This window comes from Oikopleura dioica, chromosome PAR (genome assembly GCF_907165135.1).
Source record: "Oikopleura dioica chromosome PAR, OKI2018_I68_1.0, whole genome shotgun sequence".
Taxonomy (NCBI): Eukaryota; Metazoa; Chordata; class Appendicularia; order Copelata; family Oikopleuridae; genus Oikopleura; species Oikopleura dioica.
The window spans coordinates 13,998,127-14,025,648 of record NC_137293.1 but is presented as its reverse complement, the minus strand read 5'-3'; the positions used below and the strand labels follow the sequence as shown (position 1 = coordinate 14,025,648).

The 27,522-nt window shown below is 41.6% G+C and overlaps 11 protein-coding genes across 12 annotated transcripts; 2 read left to right on the top strand and 9 right to left on the bottom strand.

Annotated features, from left to right (window-relative positions):
• Positions 1–62: 62 nt before the first annotated feature.
• LOC145704534 (uncharacterized) lies at positions 63–1,170 on the bottom strand. Its single transcript, XM_081781989.1, has 2 exons — positions 802–1,170; positions 63–702 (listed from the first exon to the last, which is right to left on the bottom strand). Exons 1-2 carry the CDS (start codon positions 1,055–1,057, stop codon positions 290–292), a joined length of 669 nt encoding a protein of 222 aa, XP_081638115.1. The 5' UTR covers positions 1,058–1,170; the 3' UTR covers positions 63–289.
• A 7,906-nt stretch (positions 1,171–9,076) lies between these two features.
• On the bottom strand, positions 9,077–10,480 carry LOC145704531 (uncharacterized). The gene is made up of 5 exons (XM_081781986.1): positions 10,207–10,480; positions 9,956–10,165; positions 9,576–9,908; positions 9,303–9,533; positions 9,077–9,263 (listed from the first exon to the last, which is right to left on the bottom strand). Exons 1-5 carry the CDS (start codon positions 10,262–10,264, stop codon positions 9,136–9,138), a joined length of 960 nt encoding a protein of 319 aa, XP_081638112.1. The 5' UTR covers positions 10,265–10,480; the 3' UTR covers positions 9,077–9,135.
• Positions 10,481–10,506: 26 nt separating this feature from the next.
• On the bottom strand, positions 10,507–11,472 carry LOC145704541 (uncharacterized). Its single transcript, XM_081781995.1, has 3 exons — positions 11,288–11,472; positions 11,055–11,222; positions 10,507–10,730 (listed from the first exon to the last, which is right to left on the bottom strand). Exons 1-3 carry the CDS (start codon positions 11,379–11,381, stop codon positions 10,522–10,524), a joined length of 471 nt encoding a protein of 156 aa, XP_081638121.1. The 5' UTR covers positions 11,382–11,472; the 3' UTR covers positions 10,507–10,521.
• A 160-nt stretch (positions 11,473–11,632) lies between these two features.
• LOC145701987 (uncharacterized) lies at positions 11,633–12,982 on the top strand. The gene is made up of 5 exons (XM_081779200.1): positions 11,633–11,875; positions 11,925–12,167; positions 12,217–12,331; positions 12,374–12,726; positions 12,775–12,982. The coding sequence occupies exons 1-5, from the start codon at positions 11,814–11,816 to the stop codon at positions 12,980–12,982; spliced, it is 981 nt and encodes a 326-aa protein (XP_081635326.1). The 5' UTR covers positions 11,633–11,813.
• A 12-nt stretch (positions 12,983–12,994) lies between these two features.
• Positions 12,995–14,480, top strand: LOC145704530 (fibroleukin-like). Of its 2 annotated transcripts, XM_081781984.1 has the most exons (8): positions 12,995–13,233; positions 13,272–13,490; positions 13,531–13,650; positions 13,695–13,819; positions 13,858–13,983; positions 14,022–14,155; positions 14,196–14,273; positions 14,345–14,480. In XM_081781984.1, exons 1-8 carry the CDS (start codon positions 13,030–13,032, stop codon positions 14,347–14,349), a joined length of 1,011 nt encoding a protein of 336 aa, XP_081638110.1. In that variant the 5' UTR covers positions 12,995–13,029; the 3' UTR covers positions 14,350–14,480. The 2 variants fall into 2 exon arrangements, with proteins under 2 accessions (XP_081638110.1, XP_081638109.1); XM_081781983.1 differs by having other exon boundaries at positions 14,196–14,480.
• An 11-nt stretch (positions 14,481–14,491) lies between these two features.
• On the bottom strand, positions 14,492–15,776 carry LOC145704529 (uncharacterized). Its single transcript, XM_081781982.1, has 4 exons — positions 15,575–15,776; positions 15,215–15,533; positions 14,751–15,175; positions 14,492–14,708 (listed from the first exon to the last, which is right to left on the bottom strand). The coding sequence occupies exons 1-4, from the start codon at positions 15,741–15,743 to the stop codon at positions 14,554–14,556; spliced, it is 1,068 nt and encodes a 355-aa protein (XP_081638108.1). The 5' UTR covers positions 15,744–15,776; the 3' UTR covers positions 14,492–14,553.
• A 603-nt stretch (positions 15,777–16,379) lies between these two features.
• Positions 16,380–16,672, bottom strand: LOC145704542 (copper transport protein ATOX1-like). The gene is made up of 2 exons (XM_081781997.1): positions 16,567–16,672; positions 16,380–16,522 (listed from the first exon to the last, which is right to left on the bottom strand). The coding sequence occupies exons 1-2, from the start codon at positions 16,666–16,668 to the stop codon at positions 16,397–16,399; spliced, it is 228 nt and encodes a 75-aa protein (XP_081638123.1). The 5' UTR covers positions 16,669–16,672; the 3' UTR covers positions 16,380–16,396.
• A 36-nt stretch (positions 16,673–16,708) lies between these two features.
• LOC145702794 (GPI-anchor transamidase component PIGS-like) lies at positions 16,709–17,976 on the bottom strand. Its single transcript, XM_081780062.1, has 4 exons — positions 17,748–17,976; positions 17,371–17,704; positions 17,086–17,325; positions 16,709–17,034 (listed from the first exon to the last, which is right to left on the bottom strand). Exons 1-4 carry the CDS (start codon positions 17,948–17,950, stop codon positions 16,726–16,728), a joined length of 1,086 nt encoding a protein of 361 aa, XP_081636188.1. The 5' UTR covers positions 17,951–17,976; the 3' UTR covers positions 16,709–16,725.
• Positions 17,977–18,876: 900 nt separating this feature from the next.
• Positions 18,877–22,456, bottom strand: LOC145702287 (uncharacterized). Its single transcript, XM_081779506.1, has 4 exons — positions 22,202–22,456; positions 19,761–19,849; positions 19,158–19,717; positions 18,877–19,116 (listed from the first exon to the last, which is right to left on the bottom strand). Exons 3-4 carry the CDS (start codon positions 19,486–19,488, stop codon positions 18,878–18,880), a joined length of 570 nt encoding a protein of 189 aa, XP_081635632.1. The 5' UTR covers positions 19,489–19,717; positions 19,761–19,849; positions 22,202–22,456; the 3' UTR covers position 18,877.
• Positions 22,457–25,215: 2,759 nt separating this feature from the next.
• Positions 25,216–26,246, bottom strand: LOC145704532 (zinc finger Y-chromosomal protein-like). The gene is made up of 2 exons (XM_081781987.1): positions 26,126–26,246; positions 25,216–26,083 (listed from the first exon to the last, which is right to left on the bottom strand). The coding sequence occupies exons 1-2, from the start codon at positions 26,244–26,246 to the stop codon at positions 25,266–25,268; spliced, it is 939 nt and encodes a 312-aa protein (XP_081638113.1). The 3' UTR covers positions 25,216–25,265.
• A 34-nt stretch (positions 26,247–26,280) lies between these two features.
• On the bottom strand, positions 26,281–27,094 carry LOC145704535 (uncharacterized). The gene is made up of 2 exons (XM_081781990.1): positions 26,579–27,094; positions 26,281–26,532 (listed from the first exon to the last, which is right to left on the bottom strand). The coding sequence occupies exons 1-2, from the start codon at positions 27,028–27,030 to the stop codon at positions 26,340–26,342; spliced, it is 645 nt and encodes a 214-aa protein (XP_081638116.1). The 5' UTR covers positions 27,031–27,094; the 3' UTR covers positions 26,281–26,339.
• Between the last annotated feature and the right edge of the window lie 428 nt (positions 27,095–27,522).

Here is a 27,522-nt window from a genome sequence, read left to right as displayed (position 1 = left end):
TGCAAAGAATTGACATTTTTTTATAATTTTTGAAGTTTTATTTGAGTAAATCACAAGTTTGTGCATAAAACTACAAGTACTGAACTTTGTCATTGTTTTTTTAAGAAAAAGTGTTGTCTTTTTTGATAAAAATTTGTTGATTTTCGGTAAATCTCATAAAATATCATATTATATTTACAGTGCACTGCATGGTCGGAAATTACAATCAGATGTACAGGTAGTTTGTAAGGTTACAGCTATCAATTTGCTCGAGAATACAGCTTGAAAAAGTAAAGGGGGAGAAAATAACTTATGAAGAGCCGGTGATGTCAGCGATTGACCAGAGGCTTCCAGCTTTGCGCTTTGGGAGGGAAACGGGAGAAGTTTCAAGCGATCGGGGCATGTATCGTGGGAGAGGAATGTCGCCAGCGAAGCCAGGAGCAAGGAGACTGCTGGGGAAGACGCCGGTTGGAGGAGCGACTGGAACAGTGCAGGCTGGAGGGGAACCGGCGTCGCGGTCAGAGGAGGAGTAGCCGGACTCGTCGGTGACAGAGATGGTAGGAACTCGCTGCTCGATGGAAGAGGTAGAATCTTCAGCGGTGACAGAGCCGCTATCAGATCCGTCGTTGTCCTCGGAGCCTCCTTCTGGGCACCATTTGTTCTCCTTCTTCAGTCGTCGGCGAGCGTTGGCGAACCAGGTCGAGACTTGAGTCAAGGACATGCCTAAAAGAATAAATAAATTTCAAAATCAATAAGAAAAGGAGATAAGGACCGACTTCAAAGTCGAGTATAAATAGGTCAGTTTTGAAAGTGTTCACTTACCGGAAACGAGAGCGAGCATAATCTTTTCACCCTTGGTTGGGTAGGGGTTCTTCTGGTGCTCCTTGAGCCAGACTTTGAGCTGCTGGGTCGATTCTCGAGTGGCGTTCTTTCGTGTGCCCTGGGCTTGCATCAGCTGAGCGTAGCCGTATTGAGCAGCCATCATTGGGTTGACCTGAGGAACGCTCATGCCCATTTGTGGGACGATTTGTGGGGTGGTGAGGTATCGGAGCTGAGTGGGAGAAAGTTGTGGCTGCATGTTGATTTTTTTTTCGTTAAATCTCTTTGGTTTTCGTTTGAAGGTTTTGAAGTAAACTCTGTGTTTGAAAAACTTTTCGTTGTTTTGATTTTTTTGTGAGTGTTAACTGTTGAACACGGATTTGATATGGTGACCGAGGTGATGGGCAGGGATATAAGACGGGAGCGGACAGCGCCGCCAGTTGAGCGCGGCGGCGAGAACGCGCTAACTCCGCGGCGCCTCCTGACCCAGCGCATGGCGCGCGCGTTGCGTTTCGCGATTGCGCAGGCAAGATGCGCAACAAATTGCCACCTAATTACGCCACATACTTCACGATTATCCCATCATGCTGAGTTTGGATTATCCTTCCATCTTGAGTCTGAAAGTACCACTTCTGCCTTTTCGCGTAGCATATTGATTAAAATAAACAACGATTATGGAAAAGGAGGGTCCGTTGTGAGTTGAGTGTTGCTGTGATGTGGTGACAAAAGGTGTCCGTTGTTGGCCACTGCTTGTGGAGAAAGGTTAGCTTTGCTTCCGTCAAGAGATTTCAAAAGCTTCCGCGCTAAAAACGATAATTGAATTTACAGTGTAGAAAAGCTTGTTTTCTCACCTCGCAAAAGAAATGCCCAAAAACACGGTAGATACAGGAAGAAAGTGGCCACAGAGTACTAAAATTCTTGTTTAGGAGTATTACTGTTATCAATTAAGAGCCAGAAATTGTCTCAAAGATGCTCGGAATAAAATATTTGCTGGAGTAATTTAGGAAGCTCCTTGAGGTTTAGGAGAGGTGAACTAATTTGACTGACCTTGTCGAGGTCAATCGGGTATTTCCGATGGTCTGAGTATTGCCTGAGCCTACTGACACAATCTGGGTCAACCGCCGGAAGCCCCCTTCGCCGCCGCAGTTGACTTCCGCCACTATTAGTAAACAAACGGCGTAAACAATACCCATCGTTGACATTTAATATGGTTGAGATCATTGTCCATGCCATGCACAGCAATAAAACCGCACAACAACAACCCTTCCATTTTTTTCTCAAGTAGTTCTTTTTTACACGGCCGATTATGTTGCAAAAGTACGCAGATAATTTTTACGTGTTTACGGCCCATCCTATAGCAGTTTTATAGTTGTGGGAATTTTGTCCCTCTCGTAGATCGAGATGGATTGACTGATTGGGATCATCTGATGCGACAAAATGTGCTGAAAATTCGCGCGAATTGGCGAAAATGCGAGATTATTATCGCGCTGTTTCAAGAATTCATGGAAAACAAACGGTAATTCCCTGCCTGAAATTTGATTTTATAGAAATAATACAGGTGTTCCAGCCAAGTCAATTTTTCAAGAAGTTTTCCTGCTTTGAGCAGGGTTTATTTAAGAAAATGTGAGGAGATGTAAGACACTTGTTGGCATTTTCTCGGGCTCGAGTTTAATGAAGGGGCACGCTGTTTTTGGTGAATGTGTAGTTCGAGTTGTTCACTGGATCTTGTCGAACATCGGAGCCAATTCAAAATTGAAAGAAACAGCGCGCCGGGCTCTGTTCGAGACACTTGTAGACAAGTTGTTCCATGCAAGAGATTCGCATCACACTCATCGCTCCTGAAACAGAGAACTTACAAATGTTTTTACACGATAAACTAGACGCAAACATTCGCTCAAATTAATAGTGCTCCTTGCTGGCACAACACAGATTTTATTTTCGAGTAGCAGCTTCATTAGCGTAAAGATTACCTCCAACCGGAGCGTAGCGTAAAAATAGAAGAAGAGTGGATTCATGGGTGGTTAATCCGACTGTAGCAAGTGAAGAAGAGGGGTTTAAAACCGTGTCAATAAGGACTAGGCGCGTTTGATCTGGGCGGCTGATTGGGGCCGGAAATCGGGCGCACGAACACCACTTCTGACACACGCACCGCCGCAAGTTAATGATCATTACTACGGTGATGGCGGCGCGAAGAAAGCTTTCTAAATAGCCCTCCGAAAGCAACAGCCGTAAAACATCCGTTGTTTCTACAAGGCAACATCATCAAAAACAGCTTCGAACCTTAGTCTAGCCGGCATCTTGTCCCAGTTGTTCGGAAGTCTGAGATATCAGAAGGGATAAATTCGCTTATCCCTGTTTAAGTCTTCTTATCACAAAACACCACCGTCAACTATCGTCCGAATTCATTTTAACGATTTTCAAGTAACATTATCATTAAATAATCCCCGGACAAAACAGAAGAAAGCTGCTATAAACAGCAGCTGTAGAAGATGAGCTCCATGCTGTTCGATAGGTTCTTTTTGGAAAGGGAATGGAATTGAGCTTTGTTTGATAAACTTGATCCACTTGAGGATGGCGATAACCTTAGGAGAACCTAAGGAGAAAACAGAACGACTTGATTTCAAAATAACTGATTGCCAACGAGCACTATAATTGCGCAACTTTCGCCCGTCAAACAAAGTAAGAGAGCTTATCAAAATCAACTCTCCAGTCTGGCGCATCCGAGGCCTCAAAATGTCGGATACGGATCTGGGGACAAACACGTGACCGTATTGTATATATTTGTTTTTGCGCATGGGTGACCGTTCCATAATTGCAACACAATAGGCGCCGATTTCTCGGCCTACATTTGCGACGCAGGTACACTCTGCCAGTTTATCAGTATAGGATCGGATCATTATCATTGGGGTGCACCAGGCGGGATACTAATCAATTCTCGACACCTGCAGGAAACGTCAGCTTTGCGCAGCCTGCAAATCTAGGCAGACTGGGCTGAATTTGATAAATGATGACCTGGGTGAAACTGAATAGATACCAACCTTGCCTAGCCAGGAGTCGTTGCCGTTGTCGCAAGCATACCCATTCAGTCGTGAGTAAGAATGAGAGTACATGTGTAAGCTCGCGCCGGTATATTCCGGAATCACCCTTTCGTCAGATTGACGAGGAGCATCATGAGGACCGGCAAAAGTTCAGAAGACTGAGTCAGTTCCTAAGATTAGGTCGAGGTTCTTAATTTTAATCCATGATCTTTCCCATATGGAAATGCCATGAGTAAAGGTTGTGGATGAAGAGATGATTGGTAAACTTCTACTGCCGGTTGGCGCAATGGATAAACCTCGTGCTTCAGATCTTGAGATCGAGGAGTCAGAGCATTACTCACCGTCGTAAACTGGCACTTATTTCCTCTGCTCAACTTTTCAGACTTCCCTGTTTAGGAACTTCTATTTTAGAAGGACAAAATACCCTGCTATCCTTTCCTCATTTCTGTGAAAATCTGACGCAGGCCTTATGTAGATTATGGCGGCATATAAAAAGGCTTTGTGCGGTAATATGTATTTTTGGCATAATATGGGCCGGGGCATATTTTCCACGCACAGTTGCATAAGGCGTATACACCCTGGGTCCACATGAAAAAAGGATGCCGACAATATAGACGGTGGGAACCAGAGCTTGTCAATTGGCATAACACGGAGAAACACATAATTCTACGCCTTGGAGACGTCTACGAGACGTAAAAATACGCTCATGAAGTCAAGATGAAAATAAACAAAGAAGTTTTTAGGGATTCAATATTTACTTGATCGCCCGCAGAGCACGGTGTGAAGTTGGCGCGTCTCACTGTAAAAACTGTAACTGAATTAGAGTTGCACATATTAATCAGCTGATCTACTCCCCTGCTGAGCCATACGGTGCCCATCACCACCGGCTTGGCGGGTCGCAAAAGTCACAAATTGATCCAAATATAATTCGATTTGTAGCACGCTTAGGGCACACTCCCGCAGGGGAAAGCTAACAATTATCCGCCTCTACTTGAATTAATCACTTTTTGATTGAGCTTCTGTTTTTTTTTTAATTGTTGTTTTTCGCGTAGAATTGTGAGCGATTTTCTGTTTCAATCATTGCCACTTATTACTCGAAATATGCTAAAGGCCGTCTTGGAATTTTGGAACTCATTCACCTCATTTATACTAGCAGAAGAAAATATGCTATTTTGACCGAATAACGACAGTAACTTGAACTCATTATTAGTCTTTTTCGACCACTGATTTTTTTTTTAATTATAAGATAATCAAGGAGAATATGGATAATTACTAAAGCAAGCATAAAGTAAAATATAAATCTTGATAACTAGCAAATTTTCTGCCCTAGTAGGGAAGTGATAGAAGTCATGTTTTACTGTAAAACTGGGTAAGCAGGTCACAGATGGCGTGATGAAGCAGATTACGGGCGGAGAATGATTTATGAAACACATATCGATTTATTGAAGTTTACGATGTCCGTGAAATTCAATGTCTATATTTCTCCTCTTGAATTGCAGTTCAGATGTTTCTCTGAATGATTGAACTTCTTTCCTGTTTATAAAATAAAACATTGATCTTCTCGGCTTCACTCCAAGTTTTTATGTTGAGCTCCGGCTCTCAACAAAAGTCGGCGCCTTGTAAGAACTCTTCTAATCCTCCTCATTAGAATATTTATACAAAGGGCTAAGTCTATTTGGAGCGCTAGAAATAATATAATCAGAAAACTGCGCGCTTTCTGTTTTTCTTGGCACAGTTAATCGACCAAAAATATCACACTGGTATACATGCAGCCATGCATCTATTGCTGAACGAGATTTGGCTGTGGGGAGCAGATTTGGTATTTTTAATGACCACAGGGAAATATTGCTAAGTTCAGCCAAAAAGAGGTTGAACGAAAATCGTCGGTTATAACTTAGAAAATATTTTATTAAATTTTCCAGTTCTGTCAGTTTTCCCGTTATTATCTTATTTATCCACATTTGCAACGGAAAAACGGTTGCACAACAAGTTTTGCTTGTAGATAAGAAAGTGCCGATAGTAGTGCTTGTTAGTTGTGGATCAATTTGGAAAAGTACTTGAGCGGTGTTCGTTTTATGCCACGCATGCCTGTTCAAACCGCTCAAAAAAAAGGGGAGCTGTGTTGGTGTTTGAGCGAAGTTTGTGCAAAGTGGACGCCAAAATTTCAAAAAGTTAGGTATACTCGTGAAACATTTACCTGTCACCAGTTCTTCAGCTGTCCCAACAAATCAATCGTAAATCAAAAAGTCCTTGGATAAAACTTGCAAGAGAGAAAATCATAAAAATCTCCTCAAGTTCAAGTTTTCTATGAGAACTTGAGAGTTTCCTTTGATAGACGCGCCTTAATCAGGCAGGATGAAGCCCATAAAGTGGTACCAGGCGCGTGCTCCCACCGTTTGATCTTCTTGGCGAAATTGCACTTGGCCTTCGTGTGAACCAAAAATACGAAAATCAAACGCTAATGCGCGCTTTTCGCATTTCCGCATTTTTTCACGATTTACAAGCACCGGCAGAACATGTATCTGATTGACACTTTTTCCCAGGGCTTGATGAAGGGGATGAAAGTGAGAAATCTGAGTTTTATGGGAGCCTTTCTAGAGCGGAAATGCCCGCGAATCTGGGCTAAGAATATTGATCGGAAATTGTCATGGCTGTTTTTCCTTTGGGGATATTTTCGGAAACATGGGATTGCTAAGAAGACTTTGTTTATGGTGCGAACGAGGGGAGTTTATGAGCCCCCGAAAGTTCTCAAGGAGTTAACTGTTTTCGTTGTCAATTTGAGCTGCGGTGTGTCAGAGGAGAAGACGCATAAAGTGACATATTTAACTTCCGTGTTGCTTCTTGTTGTTGAAATAAATTAACAAGTGGGAGGACAACTGGTAGCGAGTGTCTGCGGCGGATGTGGTCCGTTTCCGGCGACGAAAAAATTTAACCCGACGACGCATGAAAATACATACAACTAAACTCAAACAGGATACTGGTATTACGCGCGCGCTTTAGATGGGGATGACAGGGTGTAAGCTGATTTTGTGCAATACATAATGCTCCAGTGAGTCTGTCAGACTGAAATTTGCTTATTGGGCTTTGTTTTGCCCATGTCTACATATGTAGCTACACAAGTAGAACAAGATTCGTCGAGGAAATATCTGTCTGGATTTCTCGTCCAAAAAGTTCAAATAAAAGTCTTCAACCAACAAGTTTTCTATTGAGGAGCTTTAGTGAGTGCATCATGTCGTATTCTCTCTGCTAGAGAATTTGCAGATTTAAAGTTCAGAAGGATAAGATGGCGCAGACGTAATAATTTGACACGAAGCATGGCAGCTCTGCTTTCGTAATGGGTCGTAATACGCACGTTGCAAAGCTATAAGATGTTACTTAGGTTGGGCTAGGTTCTTATTGGAAAGGGCAGGGTGATTATCTTCGACTGGAGGTGTCAGGAGAAGGTGTTGCTCAGGCTTTTCTAAGACGGTTAATGACTGAAGAGACATGAGTCTCTCTCTCTCTTACGGAATAAAGTACGCAAATAGCGGTCTATGAAAAATAATTGATTAGCATTTCCGTGAGCGCTGATAAAAGCAACTTCTAAGTAGTCCCTCGAAAATAATAGCGTTACTTCTCCCGGCGCACCTGCTTCAACTTGATAAATGCGCTTTTATATAGATTTTCTGCAATTTTTGGAATTTGTATTCAAGCTCAAAGGCGGCCGATAATGGATTCGCCTAATTCAAGCACTCAAGTGTCCCGGTCAAGGCTCCGCCCGTTTGAAACGGCGCAAGTTTCCGCAAATTTTTTGAAATTTTCGCGATGTCTTTAAGATTTGCATCTGCGACCCTTGAGCATGCGAGCGCGTACCGTTAGTATTGTGCAAGTGGATCAACTGGCGAGGCATTTGATCCTGAAGGGCTCCGAAATTATTGAGAGATGATTTGTGGAAAGTGTTCATTTCTCCTTCGAGCCAAAAGTCTAACGATTAACGTCTACGCTTGTCGTTTCAAAGACAGCTCTCTCAACACTTCAAACGCAAGTCTTACTACCAGTGGCGATTGGCGGAAGTAATATTGACTTCCCAACACATGCTTTTCACACCCTAAACGCATTATCATATAAAATCGAACGGAAATGGCGTATCCTTCATCATTAACCAAGCTGTAAGTCATGTAGTAAAGCGTCTCTGGGAAAATGGCACGTTCAGAAACGACTTTCTGCGGTCGCTCATTATTTCAAATAAAAATGTTTGAAAATTAATTTTCCTAAACAGGAACTACTGTACGTTATTATTATTAACAGTGTGGGAATACTCTGAGAGAAGGAAAATTATCAGTAGTAATTAAAATATCCAAAAAATCAAATTATCACAATAAAACTCCAGACGGGAGAGGAGGCACGCTCTCACGGCAATTATCTACTTCCGGAAGACGAAACTGATTTCCTGCTTAGCACGTAATGGAAATTATGCTTTGAAGCACTTTCAAGTGGGAAAAGAGTGTTTTTGTTATTTGGGCCGCTCAAAAAGTCCGTCTGCTAATTAATCTAATTATCAGCTGAGAGAACGGAAACGCCCGCAATGCCCACTCGAGCAGCAGCTAATCTCGATATCATGTGGTATTAGGACGACGGACGAGAGCATACAGTGTTTGTTCAGGCGAGGTCACGGATAAATCGACGGCTAAAGATTTGTTACGATAGATTGGTTACCAGCCGCTCGTGTACTACTTTGCTAGACAAGACGAAAACGCATCTTTCTTGAGCGAGATGTGAGTGGACGTTAAAATCAACCCAAAAATGAGTTTCAAAATGCCAACTCGGTCGGGAAGGACTTTGAAGAGGATCACTTTTTGTAGACGGAGATTTCTAACTTTCTGTCTCTGACAAAACACCGCTGATCCGACTAGCGGCTCTTAAATGAATTTACGTAAGAAGAACTGACCTGGTCTTACTTGCCGTCGATAATTGAAATCAAGGAGGACTACTTCTCTTCTTTATTTTTGCTGAGTCAACTCCAGTAATTGCTAAACATGAAATCTCCAGTAATATAGACCCCATGACGAGTATAACCTTTTGCTTATGCGCAATTGATGAATCGCAGATTTTCTGCTATCGGTGGTGTGAAAAGTTGCGTTGAAGATGCAAAATGGCACCACCGGTTTTGTGAACAATCTACCCATTCTTTCGTGGCATTTATAAAAAGGGTGCCCGGCATGTTCTGCATTTTTAACAATATGAATGCGGTTGACTTTAGAAAAATAGATAGTATATTTGTATAAAAATAAAAGTATATATCTGTGGCAGAAAGTGGCAATCAAGAATTGAACATTGCGCGACAGGGAGATGATGGAGGCGCTTCCGGTCGAGCGGATAGAGGCCCAGTGTGCTGGCTTGACTCGTCGCACAGATCTCCATGCATGTGGAGTCTCGGGTAATCGACGCCTAGGATAATGAGCTTTTGACTTGAGTATAAATTTATACCTCTGCGGGAGAATTCTTCTTGAGCATAAAGCGACCGTTCATATTGTCCGTATGGAAGTTGATTATGCTGCTGCTGCTGGCGAGCGCGTTGATGTGCCTTCGGTTCTCTTGATGTTTCGCGGAGAGAGCGCTCCCAGTTTTGCATTCGATTCTGAAGTCGTCGATCGCGACTCTCGCGGAAGAATGGAATTTCGAGGTGGAGTGGTACTATTGGTTCTGTCTTGTGATCGGCTATAAGAAGGGTAAATAAATATTTAACATAGGTAAGCTTACGTCTGTAAGCAATAGGCTGTCGATTCCACTTCGGTTTAATAACTTCTTTGTTGTCAATCTTATAAATCGGATCGCCAGAGTTTCTTGGCTGGCGTTGATATTTCAGTGGCGAAATAAGTCGCTGAGGGTTTTTCATATCGAGATCTTTCATATTTCTGCCCTTTTTGCCTTGCTCTGGAGTGTTGCCTCTGCTTGGTGTTCCCTCGTATTCATCTTTTCGAATTCTATTCATGATCATACTCGTGTCGTCTTGATCCAGAACCCCGAGCCGAAGAGCATCATCCATGCATTTGCGGACGATAGGCGATGGCAAAAGTCGTAGTCGTTGAATTTCTAAAATAAAGATGAAAAATGCAATTCGGGTTTGAAGCGTAAGATACCAACTGGGGTCATCGGTCGACTAGCAAGGCTGTCATCATCATCAAAGGATGGATATGCTTTGATTGGAGTGCATTGAAAGTTCTCCAATTGGGTCGGTGGTCGAACCTTGGTTCCTTGAATCGGTTCGACTTTGTACCCGAGTCGTTTGAGCTCCGGATCAATCCATCGCGAATGTCGTGTGATTGGGTTCGTCATTTTTATAACCGTTCCTAATAAATTTTTTTGACTGCCAAATATCACGGAAACCTACCTTCGGGTGGCTTGAAATTATCCAACAGAGAGATGTTTGTCAATTTCTTCTTATTCATCGCCAGATCAGCCAAACTTCGCTTCTCCTTTCTCCGTTTTTGGGGAAGCCAAATAAGCTGCGGCTGGTTCAGGCTCTCGCTGAAATCTGCTTTGATAATGGGCTCGGAAAGTTCCTTGCGCAGTTCTTTGAGCTCATTCGTCTGTGATTTTGCGGAACTGGCTCTACTGTTGTAGCGTTTTGTAATCAGAGTAATCGGATAAATATCTTTCTACGTTCTGATTCGAGGTGTGAGTGTTAGTCGCGTTAGCTCTAAAACTAGAGGGTTGTCTTACGAAAGATCGTCATGCATAATTGTATCCGGCTTTCCTGGACGTCTAAAACAGAGTGAGATTTACATTTCTGAGGATCGACGGTTTGTGCCACTTGACGATGATCGTACTTTTCTGCCAACAGTTCCTCGTTGATTTCGAGGATGCTCTTTCTCGTGACTGGCGTCGGCATCGGCTCGCGGCCCTCTCGGTACTCTGAAATTATTATAAGGGCCCTCTGCGAGAGCATTTTTTTAAAGACCGCCTGTCATTTACGAATAGCACGGCACTATTATCGTGTAAACACTTCGAGCTTCAAGTGGCGAACTTTCGAAAACTGTCATCGATAAATAACTGTACATTACCATTCTGCACTTGCGGAATAAAGACCCGAATGGTAATTCGTTCTCTCATTTTTTAACACTAACAAACTACATTTCTTTCGAAGTTTGTAAGTTCTCCCAAAGTCAAAAATTGACATTATCGCCATTATCATTACCGATGGGCAATGTCATTTGAATTTGTTTACACGGAAAGTACCTTCAGCGCTCTCGTATTCATTCTTCAGACCCAGGCGGTGTGGTCTTTGAAGAAGTGAATTTTCCATCAAGTCGACGACAGTTAGATTGGGATATTCGTCGCATGGGACAAATTCCTGATAACTGCTCTTTGAGCTTTGACGGGGCTGTCCCTGGATGTCATCGTGATCTTTTGATAGATTTTTAAAATTGCATATTCATTTTCAGCAAGTATTTCAGATTGAAAATCATTGCCTTGAAGCTGAAGCTGCTCTACGTAGTGCCAAGGGACTGTATGCCAACAGTTGCTGACATGATCCCAGTACTTCCAGCACAGGGAGCGGCTCATGTCAGGCTACTGTTGCGAATTGCGAGCAATGCCAAAGCCCAAACTGAACTCGGCCCGGCCCGATTTCACAGAAACAATATCAATTTTCTCGTGATCTAGAAAGAATATAATGAAAACAAGGAAGAAGCAGCGAAATCAACTGGAAAATGCTGAGTTAGGCTGATAATTGAGCGTAGCTAGACACAAATATAAAATAAATGATGATCTGGAGAGAATCTCTTCATCAGCGGAGATCCTAGCAATTAAAACGCGTGTCCAAAGTAAGGAAGATTTGTAGCGAGCTTAATTAACTTATGCCAATAATAATTTTAATCAATGTTTTAATCAATCAATTTGACTTAATCAAACGCTCCAGGTTTCGAATGTGTGACTTCATTTCACAAGAGCAGCGAGAAGGGAATATGCGAAATTCGATAAATTGAGAGTGCAGATATGAAAAGAAGGAAATTTTTAATTCTGTTCCTTATTGGACAGATTCTAGCGCAAAATGACCCGTAAGTTAACTAAAAATTTATAATTTTCTTTTCTCTATCATTTTTATAGTTACGAAGAAAAAGTAAAAGCGCCAATATTTGTGTACAATCGCTACTCATCCGACCCTACTGAGCGGAGCCATCAACAAAGAGTGATTTTGTATCACAGGAAAAATGATCTCACGAATGCGATCAACTTCAACAAAGTTCTTGAAAGCTACAGATTCAATCAGGGAATTGTGGTCAAGAACCCATTGAAGATTGAACTTGTCTCTAACAAGGGCAACATATACCGTCGACCTAATAAAGACAGGTAGATACAGGGCCGTTGTCACCAACGGTAATTACGTAATAACTCCTAGAAACGTGTCGAACAATTACGGATCATCCTCTTCAAGCAGTTCTTTGTCCAACAGTTACTCAAGCAGTCAATCGTCTTATGGAAGCCAAAATAATTATGGGTACTATCAACAACAGGTCAGCGAAAACAGCTTTTTGAAACTGACGGTATTAAATTAGCCAAGCAACACCAATTACAATTCCTACTCGTCAAATAATCCTCCCGCCGCTCAAAACATGTATCAGCCTCCAAACACTACCCCTCGACCTGCTCAAGTAATTACAACAACCAGGAGGACCACCACAACGAAGAGAACGACGACAACTCAGCCGATCCCGATACCACTCTTTACAGAAGAACTTAATTACAACAGACCAAAGACTTACAAAAACCCATTTGAACGGTCCGTTGAGATGACCGATTTCTGCACGACAAACTTTCCTGTTGGAAATTTTGAGCAAAAGCGTTTATGCCAGGAGATTCTGGCAAACATTCCGGACAGAATTGTTCATTTAGAGGGCCAACTTAGAAGGTAAAAATTAAATTTGTCGCGAGTCACATAAATTATCTGCGTCTTTAGCACGATCGATATGGTAAATCGCGTGAAGACAGAACAAGATGAGACGAGTTACAAGATCATTAATGAGCTTGGCGCAGTAGACATGGATTCTAGGAGGCTTGAAGAAAGAACTGAAGAGCAAGAAAAGAAGCTAAGTCGTGTCAGTAGAACATTAGATAACGGATCAAATAATGAGAACAGCGAGTATTGGAAGGCGAAATATGTTTGATCCTTTCTTGAGAAAGCCTAAAGCCGAAAATTGGGGAGATAGACAATATGTATCAGAAATATGCATACATGGTAGATGTAATGGAGAAAAAGAAGCGAATTCTCGAGGAGATGATGGACGGCGTAAACACCATCCACAGCACAATGAAGGAAAGTCTTAGAGCTCAAAAATTAATTAGAAGTCAAAAAGTTCTAATCCCAAGAAAGGATATGATTGTGAATGAAATGGCAGGATATAAAAAACAACCACAGGTATTTATAAAAATCAATATCCAATCAACCGTCTTTAGCCGTCGTCTTACCGCCGGAACGACCAAGACAACTATCAATCTTCGCCTAGTCGCTCGGATATCAGTATGCCTGAGCAATTCGAAAGGGAGTTGTATCAAATTGCTAAATCGAAGCCGGTCACGAAAAAGACTGACGCGACCGACTGTAGCGCCTTTGACGGGCCTAATGCAGTAGACGGAAAATATGATATGAGTGGAATCCGCGACGTTCGTGGAAGGGTAAGAATAGAAAAAAGTCTGAAATTATTATTTTTATAAGGCGCTGACTGTTCGCTGCGAATTTATAAAGGGAAAAGGCTGGATAATAATCCAGCGCCGAGTGGATGGCGAAACAAACTTTACCAGAGGATGGAACGATTACAAAAATGGCTTCGGAACAGTAATGAAAAAGGAGAGAAACAAGTAAATAAAGATATTCTCTAGTTGAGCGGCGGTGAGCTGTGGCTGGGCCTTGAAGCAATTTACCGGTTGACAATGAACAAACCGATGCTCTTAGAAATCATAATGGAAGATACTGATGGACGCACTTACACCGCTGTATACAAAAAGTAGGTGATATTTAGGGAACTTGCAATAATTTTTCTAGCTTTTCCATCACCGGAGAAAGCTTGAATTATGCCGTCCGACAGGCAGAATACGTCCGAGGCAACGCCGGAAATAGCTTCTATCGGAACAACGTAGGATTCTCAACGCCTGATCAGGATAATGATAGGTATGAGGCTATAGAAGTGAGCATTCTATAATTTTTAGGCACTCAAAGTACAGCTGTGGATACTGGCTAAAGTCTGGCTGGTGGTTTAGTGCCTGTGGTAGCTCAAATTTAAACGGCGTTTATCACAATGGAAAGTACACCGGTGTACATGACGGAGTCTTTTGGCAATCAGGTAAGAAAAGAGAAGGATTTATTCCCTGAAATCTATTTAGCCCGTGGGAAATACTACTCATTTGCGAAGACAACGATGAGAATCCGCCCTGAGAGTGGCAACGACGGAAATATTATCGGTAAGATCAAGGCGTCGCATGGACTAGGCTAAATTTAAAATTTAACGCAGCAAACTAGCAAAATGTTTTAGGTTGATAAAAGCTTGTACCGCCTTACGTTCGCTCACTCACCCAAAAATTCTATGTGCAAAAAAGATATGTGCTCTCTGCAATTAATGACTGGACTCATTTCCCAGCACATATATCGATATTTATTCTAATAAACCTACTGACTGTACTTGGTTTTTCACTTATTTATTTCACACGGCAGCATCGAAGCACAAAAAAACTATCAAGAAGATCATGAACGCAATCGTCTTTGCTTGAAAAGACTGCCTTTGGATTTTGTTGGAGGTTTACATGTTTGGGACGAGACGTTTCGTTCAAGAATATCATCTCCAAAAGCTGTATTCTGTCTCTTCGGTGGGATTCTCGGAATCTGCGTCGGGAACATTCCTAATGATACTCATTAATCTTTTACTCAGAATCTTTAGTTACCTGAAGACCCAGCTTGCAAGGGAAGAGTATTTTCAACTGAAGACTTTGCTTTCAAAATTCCATGTTGCTTCCTTTTCTTGTGATTATTTAAAATATCCCAGGGGGTCTTGTACTCCATATTATCGGAGAACTTCGGAGAAACATCCGTGTTTGTAAATTTGAACTTGAGGGAGAGGGGTGGCTCCGGATCAGAATCGGACGATGATGAAGCTTTTTCGTCAAAATCGAAGTGGACGTTATGTTTTGGAAGCTCTTCTTTCTTTTCTAGCTCTGGGGAAATAATTTCATCGGAGATCTCTTCAATTTTGATTTGTTTTGGAGCAGGTTTACTTTCTGTCTTTAGAGTCTCGTTTTTCTTTCTTTCTGTTCCGGAAGAGCCGCTGATTTCACTCCAGATTTCTTCATCTGATCGCAATTTTGTTCGCCTACAAAATAATCAGAGACTTTATAGCTATAAATCTTACTTTAATTTTTCGGCGATTTCTTCCATAATCTCCTCGTCAGTCTTCCTAGCTTTCCGATCGCTAAAGGTCTTTGCCAGTTTTTCGTCATCTTCGGTCAATTCTTCTTTTATGAGATCCTCTTCGATGTTCTTCAAGCTGTCTGTTCGCTGACTGACAAGATCCGCTGCTTGTTTCTGCTTTAGAATCTGTTCGTCTATCATCCCTTTTCGATGTGAAACGAGTTTTCTAGCAGTTTTGCATGAAACGACCGCGAAGTGCTCCGCTCCAAGATACGCAGTTATATCGTTTGTATTTACAAATCTTCCTGGGCAAAACGCGACTGAACATGGTCATTTAATGATGCACCTCGATACCCCTTACTTTTTGAAATAGGAATCATTGCTTCGTGAACTCTTTTGTCCGTGAAAGTCGACAAGAGATTATCGAGCGCTTCATATTCTTTTAACTTCGAGTTTAATTTTTCAATCACAACTTGCTGCTCTAGTTTTGCTTGCTCAACTGCTTCTGATAGACGCTCTGAGTTTTCCATTCTAGCAATTGTGAAATTTTGAATGCTTTTTCACCGGGAGAATTTATGATTTAATCAAGAACACATGCTAAAGGACGGTTAACCCGTTAACTAGGCACTGAATATTAGGGGTTAACGGCCGCGAGGCCGTGAGAGGGCCTCGCACATTTTGGCGTTTTCTGAGTAATTGGGTTTAAGAAAATCATTTCTGAGAAGACAAGATGATTCACAAGCGTCTAATCTTTCCTCTATTTTTTGATTTAGTCTTTTCCTGACTCGTTTAGTGGGTAAAAATTGAGGTTGAAGTTACGTCAATTTCGGCGCTGAGATTCAAAAAAAAGGGAAAACGCGAGCGCATTGTATTACGCTTTCCCTTTTTTTCGCCGATTGAAATTTTTCTTTCGCCTCTCATTTTTTTAATTTCTGGCCAATTCTTTCCGGAATCAAACACACGGATAGAGAATCGATTGAATTTCACAGAAATATAAAATTTTTTCGTGAAAAATAGAGCCTAGACCATTTTATCGCGCTCCAAAGGCCAAAAGGCCCTGACAGGGCCTCGCGCCTGTTAACGGGTTAATAACTGTGTAAGGCATAAGTAGAATAATGAATCAATGGGAGTTTCAATCATTTAGAAGACTTGTAGTCTTATTGCACAGAAAAAAAAGATTTTTCTAAAGAGACGCGGCATCGTCGGTGCTCACGAAGGTAGTGGCTTTTCCGCACTTGGCGATGATTTCTTTGATCTCATCGGCGGACCGGGCAGTCTGGACTTTCACAGTCTTTGCTTCGAGATTCACCTGAAAGAATTATTTACTGCTATTTTAGTGACTTGGGAACAAACATCGAATTTTTCGCCTTCGCCAAGTTGCTTGGTCAAGATTCGAGTAACAGCTCCGCTGCATCCTCCGCAGGTCATGGCAACATTGTAAGTATGGACAGCCATTATTATTCTGAAGCGTTTGAATCAACATCAAAATTCAATAAAAATAGTTATACAAGTTTAGTCAGATTTGACTTTTGAAGCGGCAGAGTTTTGGTTTTTGAAGTACACAACGGCTCGTTTGAAGCGAGAAAGGATTGGTAGAGCGAGAGGCAGAAAGAAAGGAATGTAAATGGCGAATTTTTGATCTTCGGGGAAATAAAGAAGTTCGAGAAGGGAAGGGTCGAAAAACGCGCCTTCAGACATTCGAAAGGACTTTCGGGCAAGTGAAAGACGTTCATCGAGTTCTCTTTCTGATTCGAGCGCTTGAAGCCCACAAGTGGCGGCTTCTTCGATGTTTTCTGACACTCGCGTGTTGATCACCATGTTCTGAAATGGAAATTAAATATGCAAAGTCAAGAAAACAAATAAAAAACATACCTTCACCTGCGAGACGAGTTTCGAAAGACTGTTCAGTGCCTTTCCAGACGACTTGATAAACTTTTCAATCATCAAGCCTTTTGATTCTTCCGTCACATCGCCGAAAATAATCTCTAGTTCTGAAACGACATTTTCTAGCATTTGCTCGGTGTCCAGGACTTTTCCTTCAATATTCTGTTCATCGAGCGAGAGAAACTGGAAGATACCCCAGTCGGGTAAAATCGCGGAATTCTTCTTATCCTTTTGAATTATTTAAAATTGGTCTCAAGTGATGAGATTAAATACCTCTAAAACAATCCTCCGGTTTGTCACAAACACAACCGCCTGGACAAGTTTTGAATTTGGATTCTGGTTGCTCTGAAGCCGACCTTCTAAGTTGTTGATAACTGTCGACAGAACAGCCTTGGACCAAACAGTTCTCTGGTAAAAATACTTGGTCGGATGCAGCTTTCCGGGATGGTAAATGACCTGCGTCGTCACAGAGAAATTTGCGAATGGCTTCATTTTGGCGCACCAGTCCTCGAGGATGTTTATGTGAGTTTCGATATTCCAATCGGCGTTTACGTCGGGCAGAACAAGAGATAAGAGGATATCGTAGTTGTCCGATAGCGTCATCAGGCTATTTTAATCCGTTATAAAAAATAGACTCGTCGATGGGATACCTTTCCCGCTCTGGAATTCCAGAAGTTTGGTCATATAGCTGGTTAATTTTATCATATGAAATTGGCTTTCGTTCGACACTTGTACTATTCCACCAAATAGGGACGCATATTAACGCAATCGCCATCCATATAAAACCGATTTTGTGAAGAAGACTTTTATCACCAAAGGACTTTTCTGGCTTGACCGATTTCTCATCTGCCATTCTATAAATGAGGATTTCGCTAACTTCTTTTCAGGATTTTTAAATTAATTAACAACTTGAAGATCCTTCAATATTACTTTTCGCTTGTAGATTCTTCATTTCTAGCTCTCTCTGCCACTTAGCGGCTTTGCTTTCGTAAAGAATATTATGATAATAGCCTTTTGATAGCGCCCACGTTAGTGTGAAGACCTAAAGAAAGTAATATTTTCGATGAATAGATTGGAAAAATACCAGCAAACTGCTCGAAATCGCGGTCATAAACCAACCATCCTTCGCCAGAGGAGACAAAAGAGCGCTCATTGTTGCAGCTGACGTCGTACCAAAAGCTTTTTTTCGTGTTTAAAATATTACGAAGAATAAAAACAACGCAATTATCTTTTGAAACATGCCTTGAGCCAGTAAATCACCAGTAATTTCATTTGGAAATAATTCGACATATTTGAAATATGCTATTTTGAAATCGAAATTATTCTGAAATCAAGGAAGAGTACTATTGATTCCGACCGTTTCCTAGTAAACCAAAGAGCGTCGCAACATATTGAGGAGCTCCTCGGTAGATCCAATACGATCTTCTTCTGTAGACAACAAGAAGAACGGGAAATGCGAGGGTTAATGATCCTGTTACAAGAAGGCCTCTGTAGCTAACGTCCTGAAAGAAGTTTTGAAACTGAAAACTGCTGCGTTCAACCTTAAGTAAGTCTGTGTAAGGATGTCTTGGGAACTGTGGATAAAGATAAGTTCCTGCAGCAAAAAGTCCTCCAAGCGCAGCTGATCCCGCTAGAAGGGTGTATTTTGAATAAAGAGGATATGGCTCTCGCACCAACCGAGTACCATCGACTCGGAGTTGGGGCAAACCCGATATAGATCGTCGAACAAGTTTTATGACCATTCTAAATCATGCAAATTCAGAAAAGAAATTATTGACCTTTATTCATCATTCTTTTCAACAGGTCTATTATCGGCAATAAGAATAGGTTTTGAAATTTGACGAGGGCTACCCTTAATGACAGACTCAACGTCAAAAATATCCGCTTGGGCGTAGTAAATCTCTGGCCCGTCTTCAGTCATCTTCGTTTCCGCATAAATCTGGGCGACTTTTCTACCGGAAGAGCAGTCGTTGGGTCCTTTCACGTAAAACTGTGAGCGACAAAATTCAACACCATTTTCTAAATATACAAATTTTCCCCTTAGTTCCGCAATTTAGTACCTTGATATTTGCTGAAAGGCGGATCAAAAGAGCGGCGCGGCTCTCGATTGTTCCTGTAATAGTCGACCAGCTCATTGATGTCGGAAAATGCTATTTTTGGAGAGTCGAGTTTGATGTCCAAATCGTCGTTTAGAAATGCGATGTCTTTCATCACCTCGACTGCGGCTGATTGCCCGTAGTACTTGTCGTGCAAAATTGCTTTAGAAGCGTAATAAACTCCAACTCCGACGCCACCAAGAGCAATTATCGGAACAACACTTGATGCGAGGGTATCCGAGGATCTCCTGCATTGATTTATCAAGGGTCGACAGATTCTACTTTGCCGGAGCATTCTGTATTTATTCTGAAAGCGCTGATTGTAAAAACGGTAGTGGAAATGAAGAATGAAGAATTTCGCTGAAGTTGACAGAAAATATGAAGTGAAAGCAGAGTTATGCAGAATTATAGATTGTAATCTTAGTTGACAATCTGAGAGATAAACGATTTTCCGGTGATCGTCTCGGTACAACCCACAATGATTTCGCGTCCCAGCTGGTTGCTGAGGTGGCTGAGTGCAGCGACTAGAATTTTATGCGCATTACGAAACTGAGTGTATATACTTACTTTCGGAAGCAGTAATGCCACCAATCATGAACACGAAAATCGCTGTCGCCCTTTGATTCTCAGCAATTTCGACATCTTGTTGCTCCTCCCTGAAAAGATCGAGTAATTACAGTAAATCAATAGCGAGCATGCTAAGACGTGGCTATAGAAAACTATCTGGCCCTCGAGTATCATTGAAGTATAACTTTTTTTATTGATTTCTTTTGGCAAAAGAATGAGGAAGACGAAGCTGAAATCATGAGAAGCACCACGGGTAACAGAACTTGGGGGATTATGCAAAGACATGTAGTATGGATATTGGCGATCGATGCTAAAGTCATTAGCCTCAATCACAAGATGTCAACCAGGGCACGTAATGAGTTGTATATTTAAGGCACCTTAGAAATTCAAGCCAGCAAAATTCAAAGGGAACTTCAAAAAACAACCAATAAATTTAAATGACCTGTCAAGAGTTCGTTTTTATGGTAGAGCATGGGATCAATAAACCGAGCTGTCATAAATCATCAACCCTTTATAGGCCCGGAAGTGACGCCTTTCGAATCCGAAATTATTCTTTGGCCCAATTAACTGACCCATGAAGTTCGGGGATTTTCGTGTTTATCAAATTTGAGTGATACCATTTTCAACGTAAATATCCCCTGGAAGTAGCCCTAATCCACGGCTAGATAAACAGATCGCGATTGGGCTTGACAAAACGGTGACCTGGAAATATCAACAGTTGAGTCGTTTGAGACGGTTCTCTCTTTTGAACTTGAGTCGTGAAATTTCTTGCGACTTTTTCCGATTTCCGGTCGGTAGTTTCGCTGGAAGTGTTTCAACTTGGCAAATTTCAATTTTATGCTTCCCGGAGCGCATAAAAGCCGCAATTTGTAGATATCAGATTAGGAAATTCCCAGCCCGAATAATCCCACAGAAACTGTAAACTGGATAGGAAGAAGTAGTCGGCTTAATCGTTGTAGTTTTTCAAAAAATCATAAGAATGGGTCACCTGCATCGTGAGTATACGGGGCGAATTTCCGTTTGGATTTATGAAGTGGCGGAACTAGAAGCTTTATTTGGACCTCTTGAGAGATTAGCTATATTTAATCAGGCAATTTTTGAAATCACAGAGTGCTATTGTGCTGATTTTCTTGTTACTGTAAATTTTTAGACAAAGCGGTTGAACTTTTGAACTCATAAAAAAATGTCAGGATTCAGCAAGAAAAAATTTAAAAAACGGAAACGACGCGAATGGTGGATTCTTCTGGCAAGAATCCGTATAAGAGTCACAATATTTGGATAAAAACCTGTCTAAATGATGGGCTTACAGATACAAAAGGGTAAAATCGACTCCGAAAGAAGAAATAGAACATTCGCAGTAGGAGCCCGTACCAGAGGTGTAAAGCCAAAGCATGACCTTTTTGTAGCTAGTAGTGACCCAGTAATTAGTATCAGATCGCCAATTAGCTCACGCTGTGCCCTTCGTGGAGCGCGCGCTCGCACCAGCTGGATCATCGAGCGCCACCACGCGGGCGCTGTCGACAAAAAATATAAAACCAGCGCGAGTAAAGGGGCAAGAGACACACATACTCAAAAACAGAAACTTTGAAAAAAGACACCATGGTTACCCAGACAAGAGCTCGACGAACTAGGCTGAACTCTGCGCCTGATAGACTAGAGATCAACATCGAAGAAAAGAGCAACGAAAAGATGCGAAAAAAACGATTTATCGAGACTCGAATGAGTTCCTTTGGCAACATGCGCATCGTGGAGATTCCGGAAATCGACACTTCTGAGAAGTACTTTTGCAAGTCTTGTGACAAAAGCTTCTATCACAGAAGCGCACTCGAGGCTCATCAATTGATCCACTCGACTCTCGATCTGAGCACTTCATCAGAAGACTCCAACCAAGGATCGCCAAAGAAATGCACAAGCTGCAAGAAAAAGTTCTCCTCCACCCTTCGACGAAAAATTCACGATATGAAATACCACACAGACGCTGTTGGAACAAAACTCGAAATTCTAGCTGTTTTATAAATTATTCATCCTTTCAAATTGACAATTTGAGTTCTACAAGTTCAGTGGAAATATTTCTGTAAATAAAATTGATTCGTTTCCAAGAAATGCCTCTTTGATCGCCGTAAATAAAAATAAGTTTTCAAATTACAAAATTATTCGAAGCCAATTGAGCGCGAAATTCGAAATGCTTCGATTCGCGCGAAAAATTACTCGACTGTAACTGATATACGAAATTTTCAGGTACAAAAAACAGCATGTGTGAATTGTGATCGGCCATTTTTCTAAATAGGGGCCATGTGTCAAAATATCGATATTAGAAGACAAAAAAACGGATCAGAAGGATTGGGATCAACGTCAACTGAAAAATGGCGGTGCGCCAAGGGGCTAAGACGTATCGATCATTTTCGTCCTTTTCTATGAAAAATTTACGATTGGGAAAGCACCTGAATGGGATCTTCGTCGACTTCAGGAGCTCGTCGATTCTTCGCCAGCTTCCCGCGCTTGATTCGAGGACGAGTCTTGAAACTAGCGGGGTCCATTTGTTGCCAAAGACGAAGCTTTGATTCGAAGGGTTGAAAAGGTCGTTATTTGTCTCGTTGAGTTTGAGTCCTTTGATGAAAATGTCGCGCCCGAGGCGTGCGTTCTTTTCGCTCTGAGCGTACAAAATTCCACACTAGTAATCGAGGTGCCAAAAACTTGTTCTGATAACTCGTTAATCCGCGCTCCAGTACCGGAACGAATCTTGACATGGATTTGGCACCAGTTCCTGGGCGGCCTTCATAAAACACAAAAGTCTATCGTGCCCGTAAATGTTCAATAAATCGGCGCGATAAGCGTCAAGAAACTTTTGACTCAGTCCGTTATTTCTCCAGCAAAGAAGAACGAAAATTTTCAACGCTTCTTCGAAAGGAACCTTTGAATTTTGTTGAATCGAAAAAGCTAAAAGAAGATCACCTCAATTTCCCCAGAGCAAATGAGTTCCATGCTTTCTTCTGGCGAATTTGCAAGCGCTGCGTGCTCAAGCTCAACTGGTTGGGTGGATAGTTTGTCCAAGATCTCAGTTGCCAGGTCGCTGTGATTATTTAAGGTTTCGCGTTCTTTATTCAATTGAGGCATTCTAGCTACGAAGGCTTTGACAGTGTTTTTTTTAAATTGCACAAAATCTGGGGAGTCCTTTATCTCCGAGCAGGATCGCCGTAGAATGTCCCCAAAAGGCTTAAACTGTAGCTTAGGGTCTAATCTAGTGCGTAAGGGGGTTTAGAAATTCTAGAGCCCACGTGATATTACGTAATATTACGTAATATAGGAAATATCATGTTTTTTTCCAGTAAGTAAGGTTACAGATATCAAAAGTATACCTATCGACGTCATTTTTCATCCTCTTTCTCGACTGAGGTCACTTGAGGTCATGTGACCCCAAATGACCTCGATATAAATAAAAAGCTTCCTAATAATGAGTGATATATATTTTTGAATAATTTTTAAAGATGATTGACATTCACACTTGATAGAGGTCATTTGGGGTCACATGACCTCAGGTGACCCCAAGAAGTTTTAAACAAAACATTTTGAGTCATACATCATTTTAAAGCCCTTTTTAGGCCGTTTCAGCCCCGTCCCTTGATTTTTAAATTTAAGGGGCTTGACGGCCCTTCGGGCCGTTTCAGCCCCGTCCCTTGATTTTTAAATTTAGGGGCTTGACGGCCCTTCGGGCCGTTTCAGCCCCGTCCCTTGATTTTTAAATTTAAGGGGCTTGACGGCCCTTCGGGCCGTTTCAGCCCCGTCCCTTGATTTTTAAATTTAAGGGGCTTGACGGCCCTTCGGGCCGTTTCAGCCCCGTCCCTTGATTATTAAATTTAAGGGGCTTGACAAAGGCTGGGAAGCCTGAGTTGATCATTCTCAGTTGCGTCCCCAACCCCACCCACCTCCATGTTAAAATTTATTTAGACCTTATTTTTAGTTTTCTTATGGTTTTTATTAAATTTTTTAAGTATAGTTTACAGTCGTCGAATTACGTGTATTCTTCCCTCATTCTTTCTTCCAGTAAGTTTCCCACAGAGTCCTCCGGGTCCTCCGCACCAATTTTAGAGAAGGTCAACTTCGAGCGTCGATTACGCAATGATTTAGTTATTTCTAGAGCTAGGCAAACCCCTTACGCACTAGATTAGACCCTTAGCTACATTTTCCACCCTTTGGCACTTCTGTAGCATTACTGTAGCCTGAGAATAAGCGCTCCCCAAGAAGCCCGTTTTTTGTGCAATTTAAAAAAAACACTGTCTTTGTATTCTTGGATGGATTTCGCACTTTCCCTCAAAATGGAATATCAAACCGATTCTTTTATGTAGTACTTTTTGTTATTTGATTTTTGAAACTTAAAAGTGTATAATTGAGAAGTATATTCCCGTGGCTTTCGTCGAACGAGCTTTTCAACGTTCTTAGTTTCTGTGAAATGATGCGTGCAGCGTGCTTCACATGGACATTGCGTATTTCATTGAAGAACGGATCGTTTGTTAGGTGCACGGTTTTATCCGGCTTTTCCGCTTGTTTGACCGGAACTTTATTCCATTTCGCCTCGAGGAAGCGTTCGAGCAAAGCATTGTACGAAGTCGGGGTGAGCAATGGGCTCACTATATCCGTGCTTCGGTCGATTAAAAGCAGCGTAGCAAACTGAGGCGACGAGATTTTATCTTCTTGAGGAATGAGCTCCTTTCTCGAGCTCAAGAGAAGGTCAACAGTTGCGCAGGAGGTTTTGCCACAAGCGAGTATTTTCGGAAAAACGCCAAAAGTAGCCTGAACGAGTTTGGAAAACATATTTGGGATTGCTCAAGAACCTGGAAAGTCATGAGAGACCGAGCAGTGGTCGAAGGCAAGCACTGGTCCCGGTCGATCAGTTTGCGATAAGAGTTCACAATGTTGAGCGTGATAAGACTCGTGTTGAGCATGAAGAGCTCGATAAAGCAGGGAATTACTGAAGCGATCTTTCCGGGCTTATCTGTCTGATCGTTATAGCATCCCTTCCAGAAGGATTAACAAGTTGCGATAAAAACAGATTGAAAAAGCATTAACTGTTGTATCCTGTCTTTTCCCTGAGCAACTTTTTATTGATAACAGAGATCTTGGGGACGATTATCAAATGATACTCTGTATTGGACTGGGCAGGAGTCACATTTGCAACGCGCTCGATTATCGAGACTGTATCTGAGCACAGGAATACTGCATATTTCGTCTGGAATCCCGCGAGTCGGCCGCTTTCTGGAAGAGCGACCATTTTTTCGACGCCGTATTCTTGGAGCAGTTTCACGTCGCTGAAGAGAGTGAATGGTGCGGTCAGGTTGGGATCCCAAATCAAGGAAATCGGCGAATCGAACTTTCGAAGGCATCGCAGAAGCTCCTTTCTGTTTAGTTCTTGAATATCCGAAAGATTGACCATCTTAATGACTTTATAAACACATCAATAACAGACCGATAAGATAACTATAAGTGCAGTTTAGTAGCATGAAATTGCAGTCAAAGTATTCTTGAATGTTTAAGGCGCTCTTTACAGGTAAGTCTATGCTTTTTGATCATATACATTTTCGGTGCACTGAATCCACAATTAGAGCATTCGAAATCATTATCATCATCATGGAGACACAACTTATGCTCCTTCAGGTTTTTCTCAAGGGTAAAAGATTTGGAACAAATATCGCAGATATATGTTCGAATATCAAAATGAGTGTTTAAATGATGAGCCAAGTTTGATTTGGTGGATCCTCGATAAAGACAGTAATTGCAGGAAAAGGCTCTATTCTCATGAATATTGATATGAGTTTCAAGGGCAGAATGAAACCGGAAAGATGCCTTGCAAGTTGGATAAGGACAGTTATTACTACCGTGTGCATCAGGCTTCTTTCCGTGCCCATGAAAAGCAGCTTGATGAAGATTGAGATTCTTCTGAGAAAATGCAATGAATGAACAGTCAGGCTTACCGCATGGAATATCAACGTAATGGTGAACAGATTTAACATGGTTTACGAGGCACCCATTCGACACTTTGATCGTAAATTTACAGCCAGTCTCACTGCAGTGGATGAATGTTTTATCTTTACACTCCCAGTGGAAATGATCCCTGTTTTCGTAGAAAAAATCGAGATGTTCTTCTGGCAACCCAAAGTGTTTAGCGAGTTTTTTAAAATCATCGGGAACTTCTACAATTTTTTCTTCGTTCACACTATCTTTCGTTTTATTCTTTCGCTTCTTGTCTATTTTTGCCGGTTCTATGTCGACTTTCTTTCGTTCAGGAGGTTTCAGAATTTTAAAACTCAGCGAAACTGGCTTTCTTTCAACTTAATACAAGGGTAAAACAGTTTCATTCAAGAAAAGTCAACCTTTCAATTCCTTCCTTTTGAGACTTTTATTCAGTTCATCGAGGGATTCTAGCCTGCCTGATGTCTTTAGATATTTTTTTACGAATTTGATGTATCGATCATTTGTTTTTTCTTTTTCCATTTTCTGAATTTAAAAGGAAGCTAGATTCATTAAATTGAAATTTAAGGAAGTAAGAAAGCAAGTAGCAGTGAAGTTAAATTCAATGAGAGCAGTCTAAGAGAGCATTCTTTGAACGTCAGAGAGAATCGGCCTTCCCAATTGTTTTCTCATGGTTCCTTCGATTTCCACTGGTGCTAAATGCTCCAGCTTATTTGGTAGGCCTTTCTTAGCCAGCTCTTCATGTAGTTCTTTCTTCAGGTCATCTCTTATCTTTTCATAGTGGTTTCTCACTTGATCATTTATGTGCCTATAGTAATGATGACAATACAAAATAGAGCCGTAAATTTTTCTACCTGGAAATATCAAAAGGAAACATGCGTCGATTAACTGCATCGTGTCTTAAAAACGCTTGTTTTTCTTCGTCTTCGTATTTCAGATGATATTTCATCTTTGGAACGTCAGTCATACTGTCCTCTATATCTGTCTCAAATCCCTCGTGCTGGACCACTTCGATTTCGACGATCCAGTTAGGTATTTCCTCGCCGTTATTCTGCAGAACAACTGCTTCTTTACCGCACCAGCAATTTGAAGATTCTCCATTGATTTCGTGAGGGTTGAAATCATCTTCTTTTGTATCGTTTTTCATCTTATGAAAGTCTTTTCGCTTTGAAGTGATGGACGCTTTTGCCGAGACCGCTTCTTCCCGACTAATTATTGGCAGAAATGTGACAGAAACAAGTCCAGGGCGAACTACTGGGTTGAATCTTTCAAGTGCATCAAAGACAGAAACTGACAGGTGAGCCATTTGATTTGGAGTCAGACTTAGGCCATGGACTTGACCTGAGTCGCGGATGCCCAAATAAATTGTCCCGCCTTTCTAAGGGAATAAAAATTTATCCGGCTCGCATCCGTCTCGAATGGGTCTATCAAACCTTTCATCCCTTTCCTAAACCTTGATTGAGAAAGCCGCAGATGACGGTGGTGATGGGATGGAGCCTAAATCCTCCGCGCTTTATCTGTTTCTGTGTAATGAACCAATGGTTCTTGAACTCGTGCGTTCTATCCTCTACTTCGTTTATTTTTGCTCCTTGGCAATAATATCGCTTCCAGCATATTTTTGAACCCATTCTTAAATCGAAAACGGGTTGGTTTTTCGATGGATCATTGTCAATGATTCATTGACGATGATACCCTTAGGAATGACCCGATTATAAGATGTTACTGCCTGTTGGACAGAACTATCCAATCCGAACATCCTCATTTACCTCTTACTTGACAATTCCTGCTCTGCAATAAA

Excerpts from the sequence above, each read along its gene's own strand:
- LOC145704534 (XM_081781989.1), bottom strand. The coding sequence starts at position 1,057 with ATGCAGCCACAACTTTCTCCCACTCAGCTCCGATACCTCACCACCCCA. Across the intron at positions 703-801 it reads TATGCTCGCTCTCGTTTCCG|GCATGTCCTTGACTCAAGTC; the intron begins GTAAGTGAACAC and ends TTATTCTTTTAG.
- LOC145704531 (XM_081781986.1), bottom strand. The coding sequence starts at position 10,264 with ATGAATAAGAAGAAATTGACAAACATCTCTCTGTTGGATAATTTCAAG. Across the intron at positions 9,909-9,955 it reads TCGACCGATGACCCCAGTTG|AAATTCAACGACTACGACTT; the intron begins GTATCTTACGCT and ends TCTTTATTTTAG. Across the intron at positions 9,534-9,575 it reads ACAGCCTATTGCTTACAGAC|CCGATCACAAGACAGAACCA; the intron begins GTAAGCTTACCT and ends CCCTTCTTATAG.
- LOC145704541 (XM_081781995.1), bottom strand. The coding sequence starts at position 11,381 with ATGAGCCGCTCCCTGTGCTGGAAGTACTGGGATCATGTCAGCAACTGT. Across the intron at positions 11,223-11,287 it reads AGAGCAGCTTCAGCTTCAAG|ATCACGATGACATCCAGGGA; the intron begins GCAATGATTTTC and ends ATCTATCAAAAG. Across the intron at positions 10,731-11,054 it reads TGAATACGAGAGCGCTGAAG|AGTACCGAGAGGGCCGCGAG; the intron begins GTACTTTCCGTG and ends TAATAATTTCAG.
- LOC145701987 (XM_081779200.1), top strand. The coding sequence starts at position 11,814 with ATGAAAAGAAGGAAATTTTTAATTCTGTTCCTTATTGGACAGATTCTA. Across the intron at positions 11,876-11,924 it reads ATTCTAGCGCAAAATGACCC|TTACGAAGAAAAAGTAAAAG; the intron begins GTAAGTTAACTA and ends TCATTTTTATAG. Across the intron at positions 12,168-12,216 it reads CGTCGACCTAATAAAGACAG|AAACGTGTCGAACAATTACG; the intron begins GTAGATACAGGG and ends AATAACTCCTAG.
- LOC145704530 (XM_081781983.1), top strand. The coding sequence starts at position 13,030 with ATGTATCAGAAATATGCATACATGGTAGATGTAATGGAGAAAAAGAAG. Across the intron at positions 13,820-13,857 it reads TACACCGCTGTATACAAAAA|CTTTTCCATCACCGGAGAAA; the intron begins GTAGGTGATATT and ends TAATTTTTCTAG. Across the intron at positions 13,984-14,021 it reads CCTGATCAGGATAATGATAG|GCACTCAAAGTACAGCTGTG; the intron begins GTATGAGGCTAT and ends TATAATTTTTAG.
- LOC145704529 (XM_081781982.1), bottom strand. The coding sequence starts at position 15,743 with ATGGAAAACTCAGAGCGTCTATCAGAAGCAGTTGAGCAAGCAAAACTA. Across the intron at positions 15,534-15,574 it reads AATGATTCCTATTTCAAAAA|TCGCGTTTTGCCCAGGAAGA; the intron begins GTAAGGGGTATC and ends GACCATGTTCAG. Across the intron at positions 15,176-15,214 it reads GAAATCGCCGAAAAATTAAA|GCGAACAAAATTGCGATCAG; the intron begins GTAAGATTTATA and ends ATTATTTTGTAG.
- LOC145704542 (XM_081781997.1), bottom strand. The coding sequence starts at position 16,668 with ATGGCTGTCCATACTTACAATGTTGCCATGACCTGCGGAGGATGCAGC. Across the intron at positions 16,523-16,566 it reads GCGAAGGCGAAAAATTCGAT|GTGAATCTCGAAGCAAAGAC; the intron begins GTTTGTTCCCAA and ends TAATTCTTTCAG.
- LOC145702794 (XM_081780062.1), bottom strand. The coding sequence starts at position 17,950 with ATGGCAGATGAGAAATCGGTCAAGCCAGAAAAGTCCTTTGGTGATAAA. Across the intron at positions 17,326-17,370 it reads ACCGGAGGATTGTTTTAGAG|GATAAGAAGAATTCCGCGAT; the intron begins GTATTTAATCTC and ends ATAATTCAAAAG. Across the intron at positions 17,035-17,085 it reads AACTCGTCTCGCAGGTGAAG|AACATGGTGATCAACACGCG; the intron begins GTATGTTTTTTA and ends TTTCCATTTCAG.
- LOC145702287 (XM_081779506.1), bottom strand. The coding sequence starts at position 19,488 with ATGCTCCGGCAAAGTAGAATCTGTCGACCCTTGATAAATCAATGCAGG. Across the intron at positions 19,117-19,157 it reads GCCTTTCAGCAAATATCAAG|AAAATGGTGTTGAATTTTGT; the intron begins GTACTAAATTGC and ends TTGTATATTTAG.
- LOC145704532 (XM_081781987.1), bottom strand. The coding sequence starts at position 26,246 with ATGGAAAAAGAAAAAACAAATGATCGATACATCAAATTCGTAAAAAAA. Across the intron at positions 26,084-26,125 it reads CAAAAGGAAGGAATTGAAAG|TTGAAAGAAAGCCAGTTTCG; the intron begins GTTGACTTTTCT and ends CCTTGTATTAAG.
- LOC145704535 (XM_081781990.1), bottom strand. The coding sequence starts at position 27,030 with ATGGCTCACCTGTCAGTTTCTGTCTTTGATGCACTTGAAAGATTCAAC. Across the intron at positions 26,533-26,578 it reads TTTCCTTTTGATATTTCCAG|GCACATAAATGATCAAGTGA; the intron begins GTAGAAAAATTT and ends TCATTACTATAG.